The sequence below is a fragment of the Megascapheus bottae genome, chromosome 18 (genome assembly GCF_031878675.1).
Source record: "Megascapheus bottae isolate mThoBot1 chromosome 18, mThoBot2.hap1, whole genome shotgun sequence".
NCBI lineage: Eukaryota > Metazoa > Chordata > Mammalia > Rodentia > Geomyidae > Megascapheus > Megascapheus bottae.
The window spans coordinates 27770354-27789581 of record NC_143526.1 but is presented as its reverse complement, the minus strand read 5'-3'; the positions used below and the strand labels follow the sequence as shown (position 1 = coordinate 27789581).

General features: G+C 47.8%; 1 protein-coding gene across 1 annotated transcript in view; it reads right to left on the bottom strand.

The window, feature by feature from the left end:
- The window catches only part of LOC150050301 (basement membrane-specific heparan sulfate proteoglycan core protein-like), a 62570-nt gene that overhangs the window by 24382 nt on the left and 18960 nt on the right, over positions 1 to 19228 (bottom strand). The window contains exons 4-9 of the mRNA XM_090352702.1: positions 10200 to 10559; positions 8395 to 8712; positions 7593 to 7925; positions 4326 to 4432; positions 3483 to 3550; positions 997 to 1154 (exon numbers count right to left, since the gene is read on the bottom strand). Of these exons, the coding sequence (XP_090208828.1) occupies positions 997 to 1154; positions 3483 to 3550; positions 4326 to 4432; positions 7593 to 7925; positions 8395 to 8712; positions 10200 to 10559 (1344 nt within the window). The remainder of the gene's footprint in view (positions 1 to 996; positions 1155 to 3482; positions 3551 to 4325; positions 4433 to 7592; positions 7926 to 8394; positions 8713 to 10199; positions 10560 to 19228) is intronic.

Sequence of the window (19228 nt, the reverse complement as noted above, 5' to 3'; positions counted from 1 at the left end):
TGCTCTGAACCTTCCATTTTTCCCACAGTGGCAAATTGGGAACCAAATCTTCTAACAATGTGGAACAAAAGCTTGAGTAAGAGACTCCAGGGGTCTTGAAGATGGTTCAGAATAGCAGCAGAACCAGGCAGTCTCAGTGTCCATTGCTGATCTGGAGAGACTTCTGGCCACGTTCCACACATACAAAAACTTTTGTTAAAAAAATCTAGCAATGATTTCTGGGTTGTTGCACTGTAGAGTATTTGCTTGCTTTATGATTGCATGTTGGTGTAGGAATAATAGATTTCCAGAGGTTAGAAAGCAGGAGTTGTGAAGAGGCTTGGTACTCAGCCTGTGACCCGGGGAATGAATCCATTATTGGAACAAAGGAATGGAATACTAGCCATTGGCAGATTTTGTGAGCTGGGGGATATCTCAGTTTAGTGTTCCAAGTTCTAACTGTTCCATGACGGAACATAGAAAACCTTCTCAGGAGAGAGTTTATGAGAAAAGATCAGGAGAGCAAATTAGGTAGCGGGGGAGTCCCTACTAGGTGTACACTTTACTGGTCTGTTTTGTTACTATACAAATTCTCGGGGGCAGGCTAAGTTTAAAAACAGAAGTTTATGTAGCTCACAGTTCGGGAGGTTGAAAGTCCAAATGGCACAGCACAGGCCTTGCAAGCACACCCCTGCCCTCTTGATTGAATGTGTCCTCATGACAGGTAGCAGTGCAGCCATGCACAGAGGAGGAAGACATTCCAATGCTAAATAGGAAGCCAGAAAGAGGAAGGATGGGGCCCAGCCTGGGGAATTTCTGATAACTCTTACCACAGACAATGAGGGGCCCATGAAACACCTTAATCCCTTCCAAGGGCAGTATCGAGGAACCTAAGGACTTCTCTGTAGGTGTGCCTTTTGAAGATCTACACATCTATCACCACACTGAGGACCGAGATTCCAGCACCTGAACCTTGCGGTACGAATGACATCCACACTGTCACAAGACTCCACTGACCTGTGAGTCCCAGCAGCAGGGGCAGCAGGAGGGAAGACAGAGGTGGGTGGGGTGGGGAGGCAGGAACGGGAATCATGGTGGTCTGCAGAGCCTGCTCTGTCTGAATGCCTTTCCTAGAGAGGCCCTGGGCTTGGTTTAGGGAGGGTAGACCACAGTGTCTGCCTCCATGATGTCAGAGGAAGGGGATTGTGATGACGGGAAAGGCCATGGGGAGAGACAGTTTTTTCTTCATGATTATAATATGGGACAGACAAATCTGCTGTAAGTTGAAGAGTCATCACTAGGAAAATCCAGGATTGTCCAAGGTGAGAGTCCCCATACCTGTGAGAATACAGTGTTCCAGAACCTCATTCTACCTCATAAGGCTTCTCTAGCCCTGGGCCTTTGCTTCTGCAGGAGCCCTGAAGATCTGGGTTGCCCAGGAGCGCAAAGCACAGGAAAGGACCGGCATGGGTCCTACTTATACAGCTGCTCAGCAACTAGGCCTTGCTGACCTATACCACTGCCAGAGGAGGTGGACTTTATAATGGACTCCAGAGGTGTCAAAGCCCCAAACTGAGTCCTGATGGAATGTGTTTTGAGGGCTCAATTTTTCTGGGGATCACTCTATACAATACCAGAAGTGATTGTCTTCCTTGCTTTCTGCATAGGAATTAGGAGAAACTGAAAAAGTTAACTGAGTTTTGGAGATTGCCATTGCCTATACTTTAGAAGACAGACTCTTCAGAGAAGGTAGAGCTATGGGAACCCTCTCCAATATGAAAAGTGACATACCTAGAAACAAACCTTAGAGAATGAGGGTTGCCTGTCCTGTTTGAGTCGTATCTGGAGCCAGCTTTTTAAGAAGGAATACAGAAGAAGAAGAAAAAAAGGCCAGAACCAGCAGAAACAAAGCCAGGTGCAGGAGGCTCCTGCATCTAACCTTAGCTACTCAGGAGCCTGGGATCTGAGGATGGTGGTTTAAAGGCAAATGGAGCAGACAAATCTGAGACACACTTATCAACCAGCAAACAAGTAAGAAATGACTTGTGTGGCTTAAGTAGTTTAGTAGTTTGGTTTTGAATAACCAAATCCAAGTGAAAGATGAGGCTCTGAGTTCAAGACCCAGTACTGGCACACAAACAAAGAGAACAACAACAACAAAAAAAACTGGAACCAGCATGTAACCTTTTTCTTTTCCTCAACACTGGAATAGGCTTTACCCAATTACCAAGCTAATTTCCAGAGAGTCTTATACTTAGCTGCGAACACTACAACATCCAAGTATTCCTAATAATCATTTACCCCACCCATGGCCTCTTTGGGTCCAATGTCCCCTGCTCTGTGTCCCCCTGGGTTTCAGGGCCAGCAGTTAGAACAAGGGAAGAAAGGAAAACATAGGCTACACTTGCTCTGTGAGATAACGTGCAGAGATAACTCTCCTTTCTCCCTGTGATGTCACCACCCCATTCCATTGTTCTGGAGAGGTACATTCTATGCAGAGAAGCCCAGCCGATCCCCCACATTATCCCACACTTCTTTCATGTGCCTCTGAGCTCTCTAGAGGGAGATTGATAACAGATGAATGGGCAACAGCACCAGATTTGGGACAGACATAGCAGAGGTTAAAATCCTATACTCAGGCCTTGCACTGATATCTGAAGACTGTAATCGTACTGTAATGCTCAGTTGGCCGAGATGTGGGGATCATACCTCAAAAATCTATGAGAGTCTTTTCTCAAGCTAACCACCAGAAAATTGGAAGTGAAGCTGTGGCTGAAAAAAGACTGCTATATTTGAGTGAAAAGAAGCTAAGGGACAATGACCAGCTTAAGTTCAAGCCCCAGTTCCAGAACAAAAAAGCAAAATCTTGAATTTACCTGCTAGTATCTGTGTTATTTAGGCTCATGATGTGGACGTTTGTTTTTCAGCCTTATTGACTTTTTTTTTTTTGTTCAGTCATGGGGCTTGAACTCTGGACCTGCGTGCTGTCCCTGAGCTCTTCAGATCAAAGCTACCACTCTATCCCATGAGCCACAGTGCCACTTCCAGTTTTCTGATGGTTAATTGGAAATGAGTCTCATGGACTTTAGTGCCTGGGCTGGCTTTGAACCTCAATCCTTAGATCTCAGCCTCCTGGGTAGCTAGGATTACGGGCGTGAGCCACTGGCACCTATGTTCTTATTGACATTTTTATTCGTGTACATCAGCTATTTAGATATGGTTAGCGTCTGCTCTTATATAGTCCTGATCTCCCATCTCATTCCTGTTAAGGATATAGTTGCATCATCTCCTGGGGTTGGTTCAACTTAGAAAAAAATCACTCTTTCCATTCATGCCTATCTCCTCCCCAGCCATATTAAATTTACCTCATCCACCACAGATCTAAAGGCCCATTGTCTTATATATACAATCATGCTTCCATCAACTGACTGGGGTGAGGTGCTGGTGACCCAGAAGTGATGGGTGGAGCCTCCTGCTGGGCTCAGGCTGGGCCCATTCCTCACGTCCTCAGGCAGGGCTGTGAGTCAGTGCTCAGAGCCGGTTTCATAGCTTCAGCACAGGAGCAGAAATGCTGCCAACGGGTGGTGATGGCGGGTGGGCATCAAGTCCCGGGGCAGAGGAGAAACACAAGTCTGGGGACTGGCTGTGTCCTGGGCGAAGAGGCGTCTGCACCAGAGGCCTGGAGCAGTTCCTGTCTGCTTTCTACCCCAGGCTGCACATCTCCAAGTGTGCAGGTTGCAGTGGCTGAGAGTCCCGTGTGGCAGGGGTGGAGGAAGGAGAGCGCTGTGGGGAGATGTCACATTGAGTCCTCCCCTGTTCATGAATTGTCTCCTGAGTGCCCCTCTGCTCCCGGTGCTGCTCACTCGTGGGGACATGTCCTGAGTGGACAGGCGGCCCTGGGACAGCCCTGTTCCCTTCCCTCAGCTTCCTGCCTGCATCCTGACTCTGTCCATTCTGCTTGGTTGAATGGTTCTCTCTTGTCCACTCAGCCAGAGTAGGACCAGCCCTCAATCCACCCAGCTGCCTCTTGAATAGTGCTCCAGACTGTAGTCTTCCTGTCCTAGGGAGGAATCTAGTAATGAGCTCCAATGGGACGATGGCCTACTTTGTCCTTCCTCCCGTGCAGCCCCTCAGAGCCCTTTCCAAACCCTTGATCTCACCTCTCCTGCAGCTCCCACTCATGTTATCAGAACTGGACACCTCTCATTGGCTCCATGAGGCTTCTGAGGTGGTGAGGGACCTGGGTCACTTCTCTACTCCATTGACTCGGACACTGTGTGGCAGGTGAACTGGTTACCTGCTGACCTGATCCTGCCCTGGCCTGTCCTCCCTTCCTTCCCACTTACCATGCGTTTCCTGTGAATGTAGATGGCAGACACTCCAATGCCCAGCAGTATCTTGGTGCCCAGGAGCAGAAGCATGAGGAGCACAGCAGGATTCACATACATAGTATCTGAAAAATCAAGGCAGAAGAGGAGCCATTAAAGAGCCACCTCAACTCCATTCCTCCCCAGAGCCACCCTTTCTTTACCCCATCTGCAATGATCTGAGGGTACCACACTTGAAGACTGTGAACCTGGCCCTGTCCTGGCTACCCTGGTTCACGCTGGTGGAAGAAGAAAATACAAAAAGAAGACCAAAACCAATAGAAAGCTACAGAATGAAGGAAATAATTTTTAAAAAGTGAATGAAAGTAAAAAAATCATAGAAAAAGTTGACACGATCACTGAAACACGAAGTGGGTGCAATGAAAAGAGCCAGAAAATGGAGATCTTCCGATAAGACTGGTGATGTCCAAGAGAAATAGACATATTTCCTCCATCAGAATGGAACCAGGAGAAACATGATGCTCCTAGAGAAATCACAGGGATCAGAAGTCTGTGGAGAGAGAAATTCTACATGTGGAGAGGTGACAGATCAAAATTCATCACAAAGCGCAACTCGTGACAATTGCCTCAGTATGAAACAAGTAACGGGAATCACTCTACAAATGTCCAAGAAATCCAGCTTAAAAGCGGGTAGAACTAATTTTCTCCTGGTTTCGGGTCATGGTTCTGGGCTCCGTGGATTCTAGACACCTAGCTAGACACAATATCCTGGTTCTAGGGCAGAGGCTACTCTGGGACAGAGGCTACTCAGGATGTGTTACAGGGTTCATTATGGGGGGAGGGATGAAGGGAGGGAGGAATGAGAAGGATATGAAGGGAGAGGGAGGGAAAGACAAGCAGAGAAGAGGAGTTGAGGACAAGAGGGAGCCCCTGAAGCTAATACCAAATGACCTGTTTCTTCCACCTTGGCTCCATTTCCTAAAGTTTCCAGAAACTCCTCAAATGGCCAGCTACTAGGACCATGCATTCGACATAGGAGCCTGAAAACTTTAGGAAAGCTGGGGTCATCATTTTAACTCTGAAACGATGTTTTAATGCCAAGATGATTGCACAGGAAACTGCCTAAGAGTTTTAAAGGTGAAACTGGAGAGCCAGTAGCTCATGCCTGTAATCCTGGCTACTCAGGAGGCTGAGATCTGAGGATCATGGTTTGAAGCCATCCCATGCAGGAAAATTTGTGAGGCTCTTATCTCCAGTTTACACCAAAAGGCCAGAAGTGGAGCTGTGGCTCAAGTGGGAAAGCCTTGAGGATAAAAGCTCAGGGACAGCACTCAGGCCCTGAATTCAAGCCCCATGATGGACACACACACACACTCACACACACGCACACGCACACACATGTACACGCACACGCACACACTCCAAGATAAATTAAAACTCATAGATTTTTCATCCCAGTCTGGTCTCAGACCACAATCCTTAGATTTCAGCCTTCTGAGTATTTAGGATTACATATGTGAACCAACAGCACTGTGTATGCTCTTTTAGATGTGTGGAAGAATTACTGTACATTTTATTAACTATGATAATGATGGCTTTGTAGGACAATGTCCTTAATCACTTGGTCACCCAGGTATGGACTCTGCCAGTCCTGAACTCTGTGTAGACATGATTACGCAACTTTTATTCATTGGTCTAGCAATGAAATTATCCTCAGCTTGTTTTTTTTTTTTTTTGCCAGTCCTGGGACTTGAACTCAGGGACTGGGCACTGTCCTTGGGCTTTTTCAAGGCTAGCACTCTACCACTTGAGCCACAGCACCACTTCCCAAACCCACAGCTTCATGCATACTAGGCAAGCACTGTACCACTAAGTTGTACACGCTGCCCCTATCGTCAGCTTCCTATATGTACTTTTCCACAGAAAACCAGGGATCCAGCATTGACCCAGCAGAATAATCCCATGAAACAGGATGTGCTAGGAGGACACTGGACCTTTCAAAAAGAGGAAAAGTGTCCTGTCTTCCATGACACAGACATGACACAGACTGGTCCTGGGAAAAACCCTAGGTAGCCACTGGGGCAGTGAGCGCTGGAGGGGAGCATTTCATTCACCGCACACATTTGATTTATAGGCTGGTGGTGGCTGTGTAACTTCTGCTCAAAGGGCCAGGAGCCACGACCAGTACCCTAAGTGTTTCCTTTTCTGTGAAACCTCTAACTCACAAGGTGTTTGAAGGAGAGAGCAGCTCAAAGAGAAACTTCTCTTTCCATGTCATGGATGCATAGTGAGAGCTCAGGTGGATTTGAGTCCATGAGCACAGATCAGGAGACACTGAGGGCCTGATGTTGTCACCACTCTTGGTCACCTTGAAGCCTGGGTCCCTCTTCAACCCCACAATCCCTGGGACACCTTTCAATTTAAACCATCACGTGCCAGTGTCTGCTGTGTGGACAATTCTGAGATGGAAGGAAGACTGGATGGAGTTTAAAAAGACCCAGGAGGCGGGCCGGGAGTTTGGCCTAGTGGTTAAAGTGCTTGCCTAGCATGCATGAAGACCCAGGTTCGATTCCTCGGTACCACATATATAGAAAAAAGTCGGAAGTGGTGCTGAGGCTCAAGTGGTAGAGCTCTAGCCTTGAGAAAGTCCAAGGACAGTGCTCAGGCCCTGAGCTCAAGCCCAGGACTGGCAAAAAAAAAAAAAAAAAAAAAAAAAGACCCGGGAGGAGGGAAATGACCACGAGGAAGGGGAACTGAACAGCCAAGGGTGAAGAAGGCAGGAGGCTGGATGCCAGGGCAGCACCGTCCCTCTCCTTCCTGTCCTTCAATGTCTGTTTATGTCAAGGTCCATGGAGCTGTGCTCCAAATTTCTATTAGTGTTTTGAATGGCTTAAAAACTGTCTTCTGAGCCAGGTGTGGTGGCTCACGCCTGTAATCCTAGCTACTCAGGCGGCTGAGACCTGAGGATCATGGTTGAAAGCCAGCGGGTGAGACTCTTATCTCCAATTAACCACTACAAAACCAGAAGGGGAACTGTGGCTCTTAGGGCAGGGTGGAGAGCATAGGTGAGCTGAAGAGCTCAGGGGCAGCGCTCAGGCCCAGAGTTCAAGCCCCACAAGTGACAAAATAAAACAAAATGAAAAAACCCACCCAAAACTCTATGTCCTGGACTTGTGGATTCGTCTAGAATCAGCACTATACACTAGTTTGGACATTTAGAAATATTAAATGGAAATAACACTGAGAAGCTTTTCAGGAGCCGGTCCTCTGCTGCGAAGGGCTCACCAGGGGTGGTGCCGGCGCCCTGCTCCTTTTGCTGGGCAGAGACCTCCAGGATGAGGTTGGCAGAGATGGCAGGCTGGCCCTCGTGCTCCACCTGGCAGGTGAGCGCCACGTTCTCCCTGTGCGCAGAGGTGTTCACCAGCAGCCAGCTCACGTGGTTGAAGGTCCCATCCTTGTTCTTGGTGGGGGCCCAGCCTGCCTCCTTCAGTGACACGTTTCCATTCTCCATCCAGGTCAGCTGCAGGCTTGAGGGGTAGAAGTTGGACGCCAGGCAGGTGACATTCACCTGGTTCCCTGCCACGGTGGGCTTCTGGCTGACCTCCACTGTGGGCGGCACTGAAACAGCACAGGCACAGACTCTCACCTTGTGGCTCAGAGACCCCCGAGGAGGGGCTGGAGCCCTGAGCCCAACACCAGGGCAGAGGTATCACCTGGATAGTGCAGGGCCTGCGGTAGGGGCTCCAATACTGAGGGTATGCATGTGGGCAGAATCACTAAGCACAGCACCTGCACAGTAGGCCCTCAAGTACTCGGGGCTGTTGGTAAATGAATCATAAGTGAAGTCAACACATGCAGGCCTGGCATGTAATGATACACTGAAGGTAGAAAAATGAAGTAGATCCACAGAGCTTGTAGCTGTCCCTGGTAAAGGAACTGTAGGGGCCATGCCTAGGCCCTGGCACTGAGCCACAGGACTGCATACCAAGTTCCAGGTCCTCCACATACTGGAGCAAAATCCCTAGGGAACTCCAGGCTTTCTGGGTAGGAAAGAGAGGGCATTGGCCTGGGACTCAGGGTCATCTACCTCGGATGGCATCAGACAAGTTGGCAGTCCCACGAAGAGGGCCCCCTGGCAAGGTGACGTGGGCCACCTCACAGATGACCTGGGAGTGGACGTCGCCAGGGGCCAGGAGCACGTTGGCTGTGCTGGAGACGCTGTAGGAGACGCTCTCTGCCCTGGGGTCCAGGCTGGTGTGGGAGTCAGAGAGCTGGTTCCCATTCTTGAACCACTTGAGGGAGATGTTCCGAGGGGAGAAGCCGTGGGACTTGCAGGTGAAGCTCACTGTCTGCCCAGGTGTGGCCCTGGCTGCAGGGCCGGAAACCACGGGAACAGAAGGTCTGGCTACAAAGGAGCATTTACACACACAGCTGTGACGGCAGAGCCCGCCATGCCGTGCAGGAGAGACGCTGTGAGCAACCCTACCCACTACTGTTCAGTATTACTATACACTACTACCATTCTCACTACTAATATTCTGAAAAGTGACCCAGGGCCTCATGCATGCTAAACAGATGAAAAGATATTACTTATTCATCTTCCTAATAATGGTGGGAGAGAAATGTACTTAATTTCTTATTGTAGAAGGAAATGCAAAGCCTCTGCCCACCACAGCTCACATAGACTGGACATTTCCTACAAGCCAGGCACTGTTCTAAGTGCCCCAGGACTCCCCTCCTCCTGTCCTGCCATGGTCTAGGAGAGGCATCAAGGCCAGCTGAGGACACAGAGGCCATTGTGTACAGCATCTTGTCCAGGTCACAGGCTGGCACGAGGCGGGCCTGGGATGCGGGACTAGTCCATGAGGCTCCATCTCTAGTCCTCTTGACCATTATGTGACCGACACCAGTGATGAGCTGACACACTTGCTGCGTGTCCCTCCATCCTCTCAGAACTCTGATAATCATATAGATGTGGAGATTAGAAACTGAAAACTAAGTCCCATCAAGAGCCATAAACCTGGGCACTGGGTTGGGTGATGTGAGAGTTCTGTGTGCTGGGAATCATGGGGTTGGGAGGTAGAAGATCCTGGGCCTGATAAGAACCCCAAGGGGAGTCATTACTGCTTCCTCTCCTGAGCTCCCTACATCACCACAGGGGAACTGAGGCTGGGTGGTTGACCTAGCTTCAGCATCTGTGAGAGCAAGTACCTAACCCATGGTGCGCACACAGTGCCAGGGCAGAGCCTCAGCCTCAGGGGTCCTGTGGGCAGCGCCCACACTGAGCAGGAAACCTGAGCCCTCTGGACTGTCTTCAGTGCTGCTGGTAAAGAAGACATGAGGAACCAGGCCCTGCCCTCACTGCCCTGGCCACATGGTCCTCACTTGACTGGAGGGAGAGGAGGGAAGGGAGGAAGAGACACAGCTTGGAGGGAGCAGAGCTTCAGTTTGGGCTTCTATTCAGAGCAGAGCCTGGTACAACAGTAAGTTCTCAGGTCTGTGGCTTAAAAAGAGACCCCAGGCACCAAGAGAAATGCATACCAGAGACAACAAGCCTCTGACCTGGGAAGGGAAAGTCACTCACACTGTCTAATCTTTCTTGTTTGGAACAAGGGGCTTGGCCATGGCCCAGGACGAACAGGGGACAGAGGTCCTCACTGGCCAGCTGTAGTGCATGGAGACCAGGGTACAGTCTCCTCTGGCCAGCTGTTGGACCTTGCAGCAGGTCCTGTGTAGACTCGGGCTTACCAGGCTTCCCACGGGGCGGGGGGGGGGGCTCAAGCATGACCCCATCCTGCCCCTGATTCTAGTTCTATTGCTCACAGAACTGAGGAAATTATTCTGCACAGATTGTCACACTCTAGGGGACAAAAGAAGCCACACTCCACTCACCACTCACAGACAGCTGGGTGCCTGAGCCAGACTTAAACTCCTTATCCCCCTCAATGGCCATCTTCTCAAACTTCACACAGTAGTAGGTGCCCGCGTCTGCTGGGGTGACGTTACTGATGCGGATGGAAAAGTCCCTGTTGTCCCTCTGAGTGGGATCTGAAACTGGCGTGATGCGTGGGGAGGGGGGTTCTTTGAGACGGTAGATCAACTCCCGGCTTGGTCCTTTCCCCCGGAACCACTGAGTAGGCCCCACGGGGCACAGGGAGGTGTGTGTGCAGCGCAGCGTGGCTGTCTCTCCAGCGGCGACAGACACCGATCTGTCAGGCTGTATCACCTGCAGCTCCCCATCCGCGGCCGCTCCTGGAGGAAACATGGCAGTTATTCCTCCTGATGGGACCTGTGAGGTTCCTCAAAGTGTCATCCACCCTGACTTTCACTGACCAGTGTACACCATGAGCTCAGCACACTGCCTGTGTGGTCAGGGTGACCCTCCCCTGGGCTTTAACACAACTTAGAAACTGAGGCACAGAGAGGAAACCACACATAGTAGAGCTCAGCCTTAAGTCCCTGAGTGTTGTACAATACTCATGGTTTCTGTTCACGTGGTGTGCTGTACTTCCCGCTCCATGACAGCAGGTGGGTCACGTGACTCCTGGGGGCCATGAAGTAAGAGCCTGGGTGGTCAGCACAGAGAATGGGCCTGAGAGCAAGAGAGTCCAGGCCTGCTTTCCTCTTCCCCAGAGCGCCACAGGTCCCAGGCTGGCTTTTCCCCATCAGCTTGGAGTGACGATAGTGCTCAGAACTTCAGTACAATATCATGCCAAACTTGAGGGAATACAACTCCACACCCAAGCTCTAGAACTAATTCCATGAAGTTCAACTCAGGAATCTGGGAAAAGTGAATGTCTACAAGCAAGAGGATGAATTTGGAGCTTTATTGTATGCAAAAGAAGCAATTAACTGAAAATGAGTTAAAGCCTTAAACATAAACACTAAAGTGAAAAAAGCTCCAAGTCTGAGAAAAGAAAACACATGTAAATTTTTACACATAAAACTCCACAATTATTTCTCACACATGACGGGACAGTCAGGAACATTAATAGACGAAATTCCTATGTTAAGCTTACCACCAGATAAGAGAACAGAAAAGGAGGAAATATTGGCAAAGTATGTATGACAACAGTGACTTGGCAAGAATACATAAAGAATTCATATATCTTAATGACAAAATTTCACACAATTCATTTTTCTTGGTGGTTGTAGGGCTTGAACTCAGGGCCTGCCTGCTGTCCCTGAGCCTCTCTGGGCTCAAGGCTATTGCTCTACCACTTGAACCACAGCATCTTCCTGGTCTAGAGTGGCCAGTTGTAGATAAGAGTCCTTTGGGGTCTTTCTCCCCAGGCTGGCTTCTCATCATGACCCTCAGCTTCCTGAATAAGTAGGGTTACAGGTGTGAGCCATTGGTGCCCAGCTTCACAGTTCACCTTCCAAAGAACAAAGCCCAGTAGATATTTCTCCACAAAGCCTTGATGAGCACATGGAAAGATGCCAGACATTTACTCACTGAGATAGGGCACAACAAGACTGCCATAACATGCCCTTTCCATTTCCTAGGATGGCTAATACCAAGACAAAAGGGAAATCACACACACACACACACACACACACACACACACACACACACACACACACACACACAAATAGCCAAGGGCACCAGTGGCTTATGCTGCTCAGGAGACTGAGATCTGAGGACTATGCATCAAAGCTAGACTGGGCGTGAAAGTCTGTGAGACTCTTACCTCCAATTAGCCACCAGAAAAGTGGAAGTGATGCTGTGGCTCAATGTGGTAGAGTGCTAGCCTTGAGCTGAAGAGCTCAGGGACAATGCCCAGGCCCAGAGTTCAAGCCCCATCACCACCAAAACAACAACAAACAACCAGAAAAGAGTAAGTGTTGGCAAGGATGTAGATTAACTGGAACCTTTATGCCTTCCCCATGGAAAAGTAAAGCTGTGGGAATTGGTGGCAGTGCCTTGGAACTTTATAGAATTTCCCAGTGAGCCAATAATTCTACTCTTAGGCATATACTCTACAAGTTCAAAGAAAGGATGTAAAATAATCTTCATAGGTGCATTGAATTCACAATTACCAAAAGGTAGAAACTGGTCCAAGTGTTCATCTATAGGTGAATGGATGGGCGTTATGGTATATTACTAGGCCTAACAAGCAAAGTACTCATATATCCTTCAGAGATGAACCTTCAAAATATTAGGACAAGTAAATAAACCAGGCACAGGATGACAAAATGAGTCTAGTTATATGAAATATCACACACAGACAAATTCACAGGGAAAGAACATGCAGAGGCTAGCAGGGCCTGAGGGCAGTTGGTACATGTGTATAGAGAGGTCAGTTTAGATCTGTCTTCAGAACAGAGAGTGGTGTTGATTTAGCAACATAGTGAATGTGGTAAGTGCTGTTGAACTGAAATCCTAAAATGGTCAGTTTTGAATGCTGTGCATTGAAGAAAAAGATGTTCTATCAGCACATACGAATTGCACAAAAAGGCTTCATTATGATATGTCCATACGTGCATACCATACACCCAACCAAAGCTTGGAGTCTCTTTAACCTGAGTACTTTCTCCTTAAACTACTTGCTATTGTCCTTTGCAAAACCACCCTTTGTGTGTTGACACATGCAATGGCTGCCTCCTCCTCTTCCTCTTCCTCCTCTCCCCTCTCCTCCTCCTCTCCCCTCTCCTTCTCCTCTCCCCCCCCCTCCTCCTCTCCCCCCCCTCCTCCTCTCCCCCCTCCTCCTCTTCCATGCTCTGGTTGCTTCTGACTATCCCATGATAGGCTGTATTCAACCAAGCAGTAGAATAACCATTTAAAAAATCATCTTAAGCCAGGTGCTGGTGGCTCACACCTGTAATCCTAGGCTCACAATGCCAAGCCAGCTCCCACAGGGAAGTCCATGAGACTTGTACCTGCAATTAACCACCAAAACCCTGGAGTCAGAGCTGTTACTAAGACAGTAAAGCCTTGAGCACAAAAGCTCAGAGACAGCTTCCAGGCCCTGAGTTCAAGCCTAGGACCAGCACAAAAAATGATAACAAAAGAAAAGAAAGCCAAGACGAGTACCTCATCTTAGTTTATGCTACTTTGTCTTCCAGGCCATGTGATGGCTCCTGTCTCATGCACTGTGAAAGCCAAAATGCTCGGGCATAGCAGAACAAAATGTACGCTCTAGGTGTGACATGTCTGTACCCATCGAGAAGCCCCTCCCCCAGGCAGCCTGGCCCTTCCCTGGTACCTGCCCTAAATTTCACTCAGATGTCCCCTTCTCACGCATGAGCACCCAGATACTTTTGGTTTTGTGCATTTCTCCTGCGGATGGTCTGAGCCCTTTACTCAGCTCTGAATTTCTCCCTTACCACTTGTCACTTTTAAGATACTCCATCACTTACCCTTATTTTGTTGTTGTTACTCATTCCTGCCATTTTCCCTAGTAGAGTTTGGGACAATTACTCTGCTTCTTTTACTCACAGTGCATCTAAGTTCCCATCGGAGTTATCAGTGAGTAGTAGATATCTAGTATACGTGTGTTTGGTGTATAAATTGCTTACTGTGAAATCTGCATGGGCCACTGGATTCTATATCCAGTAGGTATTTTCTGTGGAAATGACCTATTTACAAAGTGACTTTCCTATGTAAATAGTTAGACCAAAACCAATGGTTATTTGCATATAGACAGGAAGCAGAAGGACTTGCTAAGTACATCACAAACTCATTTCCCAATCTGCATCATTGACAGAAACTGTTGAAAGATCATGTGTCATTTCTGGGCACAGTGTCTAAGAGAACTAATATGTAAAAGCAGTCTCACTGTGAGAGGTTGTACAGGATGGTAATCCAAGCTACTGAGGATTCAGGGGGTAAGGCTAACCAGGGAGAATGTATAGGATGTTGCCAGAAAAACTAAACAAAACTTTAGAACAAAGTCCCCGGGGAAGTGGCTCAAGTGATAGCATACTTGCCTTAAATGCATGAGGCCCCAAGTCTAACGTCAAAAGGAATAAGAAAAGCTAATTGAAAGGACCTCCAGGATATTGAAACAAAAGCCATATAATGAATGATTGTTGTCCTTAATGTACTATGTTGTCTCTCATCTCCTTTGCTGTCCCTTGGTTATCTCATATTGTTATAGTATCTCACTATGTTATCTGATATATTGAATTTATTTGTATTTGGATATTTGAAATTTGATAGGGAAGGGGGAAAACCAAGACAGGTGGGGGGTGGAGGGGGGAGGGAAATGGGTACCAAGACATGTGAAAGGGTATCAATGTATGTGAATTAATGCACCTTCTATCTGGCAAATATCATGTAACCCTTTTACTAATTACAATAAAAAAAAGAAAAAAAAGTTATGAAACCCATTAAAAGAAAAAAAAAAGAATTAGCAATAAACACGTGCACAATGACCTCAGGTTAGAATGGATCAGTTTCTAGCTCTAGCAATTGTCACTGAGTGGCCTGGGAATTCTTAGTGTTCCTGTTTCCTTTTCTTTTTGGTGAAGTGGGGGTGACAGGAGCATAATAATCACATGAGGTAGAGAGTCATACTGTCCCACTGTCATTTCTGACAGTGTATGACACGTGGAGAGGTGAGTTATCACTCAGGAGATTGCCCAGGACAAGTTTTCAAGGACCTTAGATGATATAGGTAGGCATGGGAACATAGATAAGAGATGCACGCAACAAACATGGACGTATTATAGAGTGGGACAGCCAACTTCCTATGACTGTAACAAATGCCTGAGACAAATCAATGTGTAAAGTAAAAAGGGTTCGTCAAGGCTTGCAGTTTCAGAGCTTTCAGTGCAGGAGAAGTTGGTTGTGTTGCTCTAGGGCTTGTGGGGAGTCAGCCCTTCATGGTGGGGAGGCTGTGGGGATCCCAAGCCTGTTCACCTCAAGGCTGGAGCCTGAGACAGAAAGGGAGGAGGCCAGGGTCCCTCCTTCTCCTCCTTCAAGGATGCGTCCCCACCATGACTCCACTGAGGACTCCACTGGGCTTCAACTCTTAAAGGGTCCACAGCCTTACAGTGGGGCCACTGTGGAGACCAAGCCCTTAACACAGGAGCCATGAGAGGAGATTTCAGATCCCAAGTGCAGCCCAGAGGTAGGAAGTGCAGGCAGGTGCCTCTGTGTCTTTAATTTCCTCCTTTCCTCTGTACCTCTACACTGGTAGAAGATGAACACTAGCTCTAGCTCTCTCTCTCTCTCTCTCTCTCTCTCTCTCTCTCTCTCTCTCTCTCTCTCTCTCTCTCTCACACACACACACACACACACAGTCACAGATATCTGTAGCAGGGTGATGTGCTGTGCTAATGTGTGAGGTTTTTTGGAGGTGAATGAAACTACATATTGAAAGTAGAATGAAATATTTGGCAGGTAGAGAAAACATCGCACACATCACTGTGGCACATGAGCACAGTACTGGGTTTGAATTTTGTTCCTTTCTGAGTTGTGCAACAGGCAGCAATCACCCTGGGGTTTCCTTCCCTGCCTCCCCCCTGCAGTTAGCCATCACTGAGATGCTGATTCAACATGGCTAGAGGAAAGAAATCTAGAAAAAATTCTAGCTGAGAGAGTGAGAGAGCTTCTCCACTGACCAACAGAGGCAACAATGGACAAGTCTCACTCTGCCTCCCTGAATGCAGTTGGGTAATAGGCGTAGCTCTCATAGGAATGAGACAAGGATTCAGCAAGGTCATAAAACATAGTTCTGAGACCTAATCCTGCCCCCTCAGATGGATTCCCGTCACCTCTTCCTGTTCCTTTGGGTGCAGCATATGTGTAGTAGAAATAATTGTAAAAGTTGCCCCTGGCCATTTCGGAACTATGGGGGTTACTTTACAAGAGGCTCAATCTGTGGAGCTAAGACAGGCCTCCATCTTGCCTGTCCTTATAGAGGCAAAACAAAGTTCCCATGTGAAAAGCGAGATAAGCAAGATGGTCGGTGGGGCCTGTTATATGCTGATCTATGTGTCCTGTATGTTGAAGCGGTGAAACCCCTGACCTTAATGTGACTATATTTGGAGACAGGAATTGACCAGATCATTGAGATTGAATTATGTCGTTGGGAGGGTCATTCAACATCACTGGTTCTGTTAGAAGATACACAGAAACATACAGATAGAGGAAGATTGAGTGTCAGAGACAGAAAGAAGATGCCAAGGGCATAGCAAGAAGAGAAGCCAGCCCTGAAGACACATTGGTCTTGGACTTCAAGCCAAGAAGCTGTGAGGAAATACATATCTAATTCTTGGGCTGGGAGTTTGGCCTAGTGGTAGAGTGCTTGTTTAGCATGCATGAAGACCTGGGTTCAATCCTTTGGTACCATGTACATAGAAAAAGCTGGAAGTGGTGCTGTGGCTTAAGTGGAAGAGCTTAAGCCTTGAGAAAACCCAAGGACAGTGCTCAGGCCCTGAGTTCAAGGCCCAGGACTGGCAAAAAAACAAACAAACAAAAAAAAAACAAATTATTTTCTCACTCATCCCAAAGTATGTGGTGATAGCCAGGCCTGACAAATGAAAATGTGTACCACAAAGCAGAAAACATGGTATGTATTAAAGAGGAAGAGGCTGTGGAGGAGTGTGGGGCCAGAGGGTCCCCGCTGAGGAATGATGGTGACTGAGCCTCTGGGATCCTCAAACCCTCGGCCCCCTCAACATGGCTCCATGTTGACAGACCCAGTGGCTGCTCCTGAGTTTGCTCCATGGTCTTGGGCAGGTTGCTTCATCAAGAGATGAAGAATGACAAGGATTTAAATAATAATTCTATTGGAAAACCATATTCTCAACTGAAGTATTATAAAGGAGTGATTATTATTGGAAGCACCCTCTGACTGGAAGCCTCTGGATACCTGCTATGGTGATACCTCTGGATAGTGCTCAGTTGTCTGGCTCTTTAGGCCCTTACTGCCCTGTTTTTGTCTTCTGTGGCCATGTCTAGGTTTTTCTGGAGCCCCAGGAAGTCCAGAGGAAGGGCTGGATTAGGAGCTGGAAGAATCAATTCTGCCCCAGGGCCATGCTTACCTGTGAGTCCCAGCAGGAGAGTCAGTAGTAGGCAGGGAGGAAATGACTGGGGCCAAGAGTCAGGAATAAACATCATGGGGCGTAAGCAGTCTGCTGTGTCCCGCTGTCTGCGCTGGGGAGAATCCACACTCTGCTGTGCGGAAAGATGAGGGACACTACCTCTCCATGAAAGAGGAAGTGGTTTGTCATAGACTCTGTCTCAATGTTGGGAAATAGAAGTCTAACTGCACCGGAAGCTACACAAGAAGGAGTTTCTCAGGGATTCTCCTCATGAGAAGAATGCTTCTTGTTCACGTAGACTTCCATTCCATTCACTAACACCTTCACACCACGTTGAAGACGTTGAGCTCTTGCTTAGCCAAGAACAATTTGCCCTTAAGTCTTAAGGCTGAGCCTCAGATGTCGCTGGCTTGTAGTTTGGTCCTGCACCTGCTCCACTCATCTGGCGGGAGGAGGAATGTTTCCAAGCCCAAACTCAGTGCTGGAGCAGAGGCGACATGGTCCTGAAATGCCCCCTATTGCACCCCCTGTGCCGAGAAAACTGTTCACATAGCCCAAAGTTGGTGTGATATGGCCCTTATGGATCTGTGTCCCTGCATTCAACAAAAGGAACCCCTTTCTGATTTATTCCAGAGAAGAAAGTGGGTTTAGATGAATGAGGAGGTAGCTGCTTGATAGGTAAGCTTGGGATTATGGTTAGAATGAAGGGCTAGTGTATGCATATTGTGGATGCATTCTGGGGCAGGCACATCACCTCAGAAACTCTATTCTGTCCCTTTCCTTTCCTTTTTTTCTCTTCTGTCTCTGTCTTTCTTTCTCCCTTAAAAAAAAATGTCTGAGACCAGGATTCAAACTCAGTACCGGATGCATTTGCTCATTGGCTAGCACTCTGCCAACAGAGCCACACTTCCAGCCACAGACTCTTGTGTTCTCTCTGTAGGAAACACGGAAGCCATTTCTCACTGTGCTAGATGGAGGTGGGGAGAAAGGAAGGATGAGTGAGTGAGGATGAGGACCTGCCAGGAAGCTGGGAGAGTCACCAACTAGACTTCATCTTGTCATCTCTAACGTGAGGTTAAGAAGTTAAAAAATTCTCACTGCTATGTTTTACTAGATATCAAAGCAATAATGTGTGGGTTATTCATGAAAAAAGAAACAAACCATGGGCCATTTTTGATACTCTCGGTACCAGATGGAGACAGGAAAATCAAATAGGACTTTTCACCAACCTCCTATCTTCAAGAACCAGTTGTTCACCAGTGGCCTGAATTCACTTCTCTGAATTATCTACACCCAGTTTGTGTGCTATTCCTGTTCCCCTACCTTCTGATAGCAATTAACCCTCTGAAATTCTCTGCACTACCGTAACTTCTTGGTGCATGGAGGGGGCAGTTTCTTCACCTGAGTCCTTGGTGGCTTCTTATTTCATACCTGGCCATATCATGTGACTTGCTATGGTAAACAATGCTTCAATGAACATAGTTGTGCTGGTGGTTTTAGGGTGGCCTGATTTGTGTTCAATTGGATAAATGCCCTATGTGGAGGATTGCTGGGTTATAGTGAAACTCTATGTTTAGTCTTTTAGGGAATCTCCATACTGCTTCCTAGAGTGGTTGAACAAGTTTACATCCTAGCCAACAGTATACTAGAGCTTCTTTATGGCCAAACCCCTACCAGTGAATACTGTAATTTTTTTGGTCAGTCCTGGGGCTTGTACTCAGGGCCTGAGCACTGTTCTTGGCTTTCTCAAGGGTAGAGCTCCACCTCTTGAGACACAGCACTACTTCCAGCTTTTTCCTATATATGTGGTACATAGGAATCGAACTTGGGTGTTTGTACATGCCAGGCAAGCACTCCACCACTAGGCCAAACTCCTGGCACCTATACTGTAATTTTCAATGCCTACCAAGAGGTTTTCTTGGGCTCAG